The 7,500-nt window shown below is 40.8% G+C and overlaps 2 protein-coding genes across 11 annotated transcripts in view; both read left to right on the forward strand.

Annotated features, from left to right (window-relative positions):
- LOC139070751 (E3 SUMO-protein ligase ZBED1-like) overlaps positions 1–6,305 on the forward strand; it is an 8,586-nt gene extending 2,281 nt beyond the window's left edge. Inside the window, exons 1-3 of one of the 2 annotated variants that reach the window (XM_070553567.1) lie at positions 1–4,878; positions 5,727–6,019; positions 6,099–6,305. The exon at positions 1–4,878 is cut by the window's left edge and continues 2,281 nt beyond it. In XM_070553567.1, coding sequence (XP_070409668.1) covers positions 4,493–4,878; positions 5,727–5,742 — 402 coding nt within the window. In that variant the 5' untranslated portion in view covers positions 1–4,492 and the 3' untranslated portion in view covers positions 5,743–6,019; positions 6,099–6,305. Of the gene's footprint in view, positions 6,020–6,098 lie in introns of both variants that reach the window. The other variant, XR_011521213.1, reaches the window with a different exon arrangement.
- LOC107374493 (band 4.1-like protein 3) overlaps positions 1–7,500 on the forward strand; it is a 107,212-nt gene that overhangs the window by 61,215 nt on the left and 38,497 nt on the right. For all 9 annotated transcript variants that reach the window (XR_011521205.1, XR_011521211.1, XR_011521208.1 and 6 more), the window contains one exon: positions 6,971–7,075. Coding sequence is in view for 2 of the 9 variants with exons in the window: in XM_070553547.1 (XP_070409648.1) it covers positions 6,971–7,075 (105 nt within the window). In the remaining 7 variants the exon portion in view is untranslated. The remainder of the gene's footprint in view (positions 1–6,970; positions 7,076–7,500) is intronic.

Here is a 7,500-nt window from a genome sequence, read left to right on the forward strand (position 1 = left end):
CATTCAGATCTGCTAGCTTTTCAGAAAGGGAGGGGCTTTGATGCCATGGCGATTTCTGGCGTGACGCTGTAACCTTACGTTTGACTGTAACTTCCACAAACAGCCTCCGATTTGCCCGAGACTGAACATCACATCACCAGTGTGGTAAAGATGGAGTATCTCCTAGTGGTGGGACGTGTAATGGTGGGCACAGAGGGGATGCTGAGTCAGGGTGAGGTGTGGACGAGGAGGCCGTTCACGGTTTCTGGTGTCGGGCTGGTTGACTTTCTGTTCTGCCAGACGTGCCCTGGTTCCCCCAGCTGCCAGCCAGGATGGAGAAGTGCGGAGCTGGGTTTGGAGAGCGTCGGGGATGGAGCGGAGGGGGTGCGGAAGGAGGGTGAGCAGCTTCGCTGCGAGGGCCGAACGACGCTGCTTGCAGCTTTAATTAGCTCTTGTGCCCTTAATTAAAATTGGGTACTGACCATCATCAGTGTATCGAATAGGTGGTTTTAAGTCATGTCTGGGTCTCATATCACGGTTTTCACTGCTAGGACCTGGTTTTTCCTTCTCTTGAGTCCGAACTGTATTCGGAGCAACAGGCTCTGGTGAGTGAATGCCTGGTTTGTAAAAAGGCTTGAAACTTTTCTCCTTGCTTGTGCTAGTGTTGTTCTCCCTATCCTCCTCTGAATGTGTGCCTATGACATGATTTAGGGACTTCTGCAGGCCCTGAGATATTTCCTGTATAATTTGGTCAACATCGTTTAGCTCATCATGTACATTTACATCCTTATTCTCAAGGTCAATCCAGTATGAGTTAGCCTCGGTTGCCTTTTCAAAAAATCCTTATGTTCTGCAAAACAATCAATCATCCTTCGTCCTTCTTCACTTACCGCTCTACGTTCTGTGCTGCAATATTTTGGATGCGTTCCACGAGGTGGAGTTGTTTCATCTGATTGCTGTGATGTTGATAATTTTAAAATTGCATTGTCAACATCTAAACCCTTAGGACCTTTGTCGAATGTGTCGCGCAAATCAAAATCTCCCATAATTGTAACGGTTCCCAAGAGGGGATACAGCCCCTCTTCTGCTGGGGCCTTTACTTCCTTCTAGGGTTTGTCCAATTTGTCTTTCATTTTAAGGATGGCGTGCTTAAGGTTCTGCCTATAAATCTTTCCTTCATTCCTGAATAAGTCCAGGATCTGAAGTTCTTTTTCTCTTTTCTGCTGTCTTTTCTTGGACCCATTTGATTTATAATCCTGAATTCTCAATTCCAAATTGTCGCAAGCTGTGACATCAAAAGTGCCATCAGATGGCCAAGGATTGCTTAGTTTTTTCATCCGTTTCGACCACTTTTCTGACATGTGCTTTATCTCTTTTGCTAAATCATGGTTCTTTGCTGCCAAAATTCCTGCTGGCGTGACCGACATTTTGAAGTTTCAGTAACACTTATTGTTCCTCTGATTAGTAAACTAGTTTGTTTATTTATAATCTCCTGAAAATAGAACAAAAATTGAAAGTTGAAACAGATACTGTTGACATATGATGCTGTAGTCTTGAGTACTCTATTGTTGTTCTGTTTACACAAATGTTCAACAATTTATCTTCTTATCATAAATGCCTTAAAATCAAATCTCTTCTGATTTAACACTAAAGTAAAGTTAGTTCAAAAATCTTTATTTATTGTTGAAAGAAAAACTTAATGCCTGAAAGTTTTTATAGGTGAACCTTTTAAATCTGGATAGAATATGTATTTATTTCCCCCAGCAGTTCAGCTGCAAACTATGAGTTTGACTCAAGTCTTCTGTGCTGCAGAGTCAGGTTGGTGTGGGCTTTGCATGGAGCAGACTAAAAATAGCCGTATCCTTGGTCCCGAGCTGTGTGTGAGCAATGTTCAGCCCACAGGGTAGGGTTTCTCTACGCCCTATGGCTCACCAACCAATCCGCACACAGAGGTGGAGTCAGAGGCGGGATCGCTTCTGTACTTCTGTGTCTGTGTGTGTGTATGGAAAGGAGCGCACACACAGCTGGTAGGTGGAGCTTGCACTTCTACTCTGGTTCTTTTGTCCAGTCTAAGCTTAGAGTCTGACAGCTGAGGTTGTCTGTACGGAGAAACGAACAGGTCCGGTGACGCCAAGTGCATTCAGCCTTCAGAATTTAACAACTCTCAAACAGCTTTATAACATTACAACACAGGAAAGAGTCAACCACAATGGAGACCGAATCAGCAGAAGAAAAACCAGTTTCTCTCTAATTTATCCAAGAAATAGTTTAAAACAAAATCAGAGTATTTGAACTTTCACCAAACCTTTTTCTTATCTATCCTAACACAAACCATCGTATTTTGTCAAACACTTCCACGAGTAAAACAACCACACACAGCAGAGCTTTCACACTTGCATAAAGATGAGAAAAACACACTTCAGAGCAATTTGACACTGGAGCAACATTTCATGCCAAACACACAACACACATAAACATTATTATTTATGTATTAATCATAATCTATATTTCTCATATTTCACATTACCCAGCTGGTAAAAATAGTTATCAAGCTTGTGCACTTCAGCATATTTTTTTATTTATATATATGTCACTCTAAAAACTTATTATTATTTTAACTTCTGGTTTTCTGTTTAAAGACTAATCAGAACAAGATCACAGACTTTGAAATTTGTATAACCTTAAACATCAAATTTAGCACAGCAGTGAATATTGTTGATCTGTTTTACACCGTTTAAGGCTTTTTTCTAGTTTTTTTTTTCAACTTCCTCCTCCATTTTACATCAGTGCCTCATACACACACACACACACACACACACACACTGGTCTCAACACACACCCACAACACACAACTTCTCCAGCACCACGCAGCTCTCGAGCTCCAGAGCTTTGTTCTCACAGCCTCTTTGCTGCAAACTATGACGTCCTCATCAGGCCTCACATGCCTTTGCCAACAACTCTTATGAAATTTACCAATCCCCGGGGAAATAACCGAACTACGGCAACGCTTATCTCTGTCACAACTTCAGCGCTTTTTTCTCTTCAACTGTTATCTTTAAATCCCCGTCTCTGCTCTACCGAGTCAGCAGACTGGATTTCTCAGAACCTTATCAGCTGTTGAAATTCTATTCCAATTTGCTGTCCCACCTTTAATTTGTCACTTAAAATTCGTCCGTCATCAAAATGACACAGCTGACTTCACACATGTGTGAATATTTGTCACCGCTGCTCTGGACAAATGCCTTCTCTTGCTGTTATAACTTCTAAATTATGAGCAGGGCATGTATATCTCTCAGACCAGCTCACAATCAACGGAATAACTCCAAAATTGAACAAAAATTGTTCTTACCTATAGGGCCCAGGAGTCAAAATTCCGTAGACCGCAAACCGATCCGAAGAGCACGCCTCTACTCCCGCTTCGTGGTCGCCAAATGTGGTTCTTTTGCCTTATCAAAACACAAGAGAGAGACAAGTTTTGTCCAAACACAGCGTGGGGCATTTATTTGTACAATTCATCAATACATCACCAGCAGCTCATGGGACAGCCTGCAGCCTGGTATTAAATAACCTCGACTGGAACCTTCTGCAAAAGCCCTTCTGCCACGAAGATGCAGGCTTATTTTATACTGTTACTCCCACAGTCCTTTGAGAGAGGATGGGGTGATGTTTACACTTCCCAATATGGTCAACGCGCCCTCCAGCCCAGAGGTCGATGAGCCCTGTTATCTCCAATATGGTCAGAGAGCTCAAGGTTAGCTGGAAGTTACACAAGTTGGACTGAAAAACAGGATGGTGAACCTTTTGGCCCACAAAGATGAAAAACAGCAAGTTGAACCTCACGTACACAGCTTTTGGCTCCTACATGTCCTTTTAAATTTCATAATTAACCGAGAGGTTAACACGCGAGAGGGAGTGCTGTTGTGTTGAATATATGCATTTGTGTGATTCATATCATTAATACGTAAATAATCACACCAGTGCTGATATTTGGCACAACAGCACTCCCTCTCATGTGATATTGTTTTTATACAACAGTTCTAAGAGCAAATTTTCTTATTTAACAATAATAAGCGACATAAGATTATAATTTGTTAGTTTATTCAATCATTTATTTAGCTCCGCCAACACAAATGGTTCCAACTAGAAAGCTGTTGCTAGGCAACACAAAAATAACACAACGTAACATTAGAATGCCTGATATTGTCTGTAAAATGTCCCAGTGGAATGTCTCTTGTCCAATCAAATTACTTGGTTAGAACTAACTGTTGTATAATTTAATTTAACTAGCCTACATATTAATTAGCACAACACCATGAATTACCACCACATTATGTTTGCTTCTTAATGATTGCTAGTTGTTTACTGCTTGTGAACTTATTCTGATCTTTGTTTGACCGTTAGGTGTGATGAAAACAGAGGAGCAGACGCATGTGCCGGGCAGTTTCTTGACGTTGCTAATCAGTGGGGGATAGCTGCCAAAACCAGCACTATTGGAACAGACAGCGCTCGTAATATGGTGGCAGCAGGGAGGATACTGCCATTCGAGCATTTGCCCTGCGTTGCACATGTTATTCAGAGAGCTATAGTAGTGTCACTTCGGGAAAGTGGTTTTGATGGCATTCTGGTCAAGTGCCGTAAAGTGGTCGCACATTTCAAACACAGTCCAGCAAACTCAGACGAGCTGAATGTCCAGCAAGCCTCCCTTGGACTAGAACAAGAACAACTTGTGCAAGATGTTCCAACACGGTGGAATTCCACCCTTGAGCTGGTCAAACGCGTGAGGCGAAACAGAGACGCTCTGCACACAACGCTGTCTCAGCAGAAGCACAATCTTGCCCTCCCAACAAATGTGGAATATGAGAAGCTGGCAAAGCTGGAGAAAATAATGGAGCCATGCAGGTATGGTCTACAAAGATAACATGTTCATGAATTGGCAAACAAGTTCTTTGAAATGTCCCTTTTGTATCTAAGAACCACCTGCCTTTAAATGTAATGTGATTAAGAATTTAAAAAACTGTGTAATCGGAGTCAAATGAATTGATCATTAATTATTTATTCTCTCTCTCTCTCTCTCTCTCTCTCTCTCTCTCTCTCTCTCTCTCTTATTTCTCTCTCTCTCTCTTATTTCTCTCTCTCTCTCTCTCTCTCTCTCTTATTTCTCTCTCTCTCTCTCTTATTTCTCTCTTTCTCTCTCTTATTTCTCTCTCTCTCTCTCTCTCTCTCTCTCTCTCTCTCTCTCTCTCTCTCTCTCTCTCTCTCTCTCTCTCTCTCTCTCTCTCTCTCTCTCTCTCTCTGTGTGTGTGTGTGTTATTGAAATACAGTCTGGTGAGTGTTGTAACAATGCTGGAATCACAATATTTTTGCTCCACGCACAAAATTTTATCCACAAGTGCGCGCTGCGTGCATGTCTGCGCTCGGCAGGATGTAGATGTGGCCAGAATAAGTGAGGAGAAATCACGGGGAGAGTACAAAGGGTTACAGTTGAAGAGTAGGCATTCTAAATCAGGAGAACAGTGCTGGGAGATTACGGTCACATCAGAACACCAAACCAACTGTTGTTAGTATAACAGACACCTACACCTTTTGGTTTTGCTAGAGAGATCACTCTTGCGGTCTGCGCAGTGGAAATGAAAGCCATCTAGTAGGTTGGTCAAATGAATAGATTGAGTCATGAACAAATATGGAGGTTAGATTTGGAAAGTGAAATTTTCATCAATAATAATTATTATGGTTTATTTTTTTTAAAGGTGGCGACTGCCTTAGATCCACGATTTAAGGACCTCAAGTGCTTGCCCAGAGCAGAGGGAGCCGGTGTGGGTAAAGCTACGTGAGTTGGTGAAGGGACAAGAACCTACTCTGAAGCCACTCAGGGAGGAGAACCCTGAGCCACCCAAGAAGAAAAGAGCTATTCTACTATTGGGATCAGACTCAGATGAGGAGACACCAGTAGACAACACTGTGGAGAGGTTCAAGGAAGAGCCCAGTACCAATTTAGATCAGTGTCCACTGAAGTGGTGGTCGGAGCACACTGCTGTGTATGGTAAGATGGCCCACATTGCCCGTAAATATTTGGGGGACTCCTGCCACAACTGTCCCATGTGAGAGACTTTTTTCTTTAGCAGGCCATATTGTGCAGAAGAGAAGATCTAGTTTGTCACCAGACAATGTGAACGAGCTGGTCTGCTTGAGTGACTGGTGGAAGAAGGAGAAATAGAGCTTGGACTGACTGACCAAATGCTACTGACTGTAAATAGTTAATCATGACCTATTCTGTAGACCTATAGTGCAGAATTTGTTGAACTGAATAAACAGCTATTAAACACAAATACTTATTGATCATTATTTATTTTCATCATCAGTTATCATAGTAAAACTGCTTTATCAGTCTGTGATGCATTTTTGAAACAAGAAATACGCCTCCATTCTCAAAGACTTGCTTTTATTCATTATCTAGGTAGCACACACATATGCCTTGGGCATGAATTTGAATGAGCCATTTTAATCTAGATTAATTCCAAGATTACAGTGAGATTAATCTAGATTAAAAAAATTAATCTATGCCCACCACATATATATATATATATATATATATATATATATATATATATATATAATGTGTGTGTGTATGTTTGTATAAAGACTTACACATCCATAAGAAAGTTTTCAAAGTCTGCATCCGTCTCATTTATGATCTGTGATTGACAATTGTATGTAAGTGGATGTCTAACGCTATTGGCTACTGCTCAGCAGTGCTCAATTTAAATTGCATTGGGCTCTATGAGATAGATGAAAGGTTTGGCAAAAACAAAAATGATGTATTGCCTTCATTATTTAACTGTACACAGGTAGACCAACACTTTTATATATTTAGAAAGAATATACATAAATCCCAATGGGGGAAACCACGGATTACTGCTCTAGGGCAACTGCTGGTGGTCTCATTTACTCTCTCTCTCTCTCTCTCGCTCTTGCTCGCTCTCGCTCTCTCTAGATATGGGCTCAGGATTGTATGGAGCTTCTAAAGCCATTGCCATCAATGAACTCATTGCCATACTAACACCTGAGAGCAGGATGGAGGAAAAGAGCCAGAAGCCAGGTAAGAAAAGCCAATCGGAGGTTTCACACAATAGTTTCATACTTATAGAGATATAGAGATAGATATAGATTAAAAAAAAACCCGACCAGAGCAGAGGTAGCTACACAGCACGTCAGCTCTGTCTTGTCAAATGCACCACGTCTGAAACGAGTATCCGGCTCATCCCTAGTATTTAATCCAAAGATTAATATTTAATTTAAGAAATTTAAATTAATAGCAAAAGTTTATTAATTCAGAAGATCTAAAGAGATCTTTGCTCGTTCAATGACCAAATATACACCACTCTGTGTTTTATTCAAAGAAGAGTCAGGTTTAAAAAGTTAAGAATTTATTACTAACAATTTAAAGATGACAATTTAAAAGACAATTCATAAATGACAATTTATAAAAGCTTTGGTATTAAAATTTGTTATTAAAGCAATCTG

Source organism: Nothobranchius furzeri, chromosome 7 (genome assembly GCF_043380555.1).
Source record: "Nothobranchius furzeri strain GRZ-AD chromosome 7, NfurGRZ-RIMD1, whole genome shotgun sequence".
In the NCBI taxonomy this organism is placed as follows: Eukaryota; Metazoa; Chordata; class Actinopteri; order Cyprinodontiformes; family Nothobranchiidae; genus Nothobranchius; species Nothobranchius furzeri.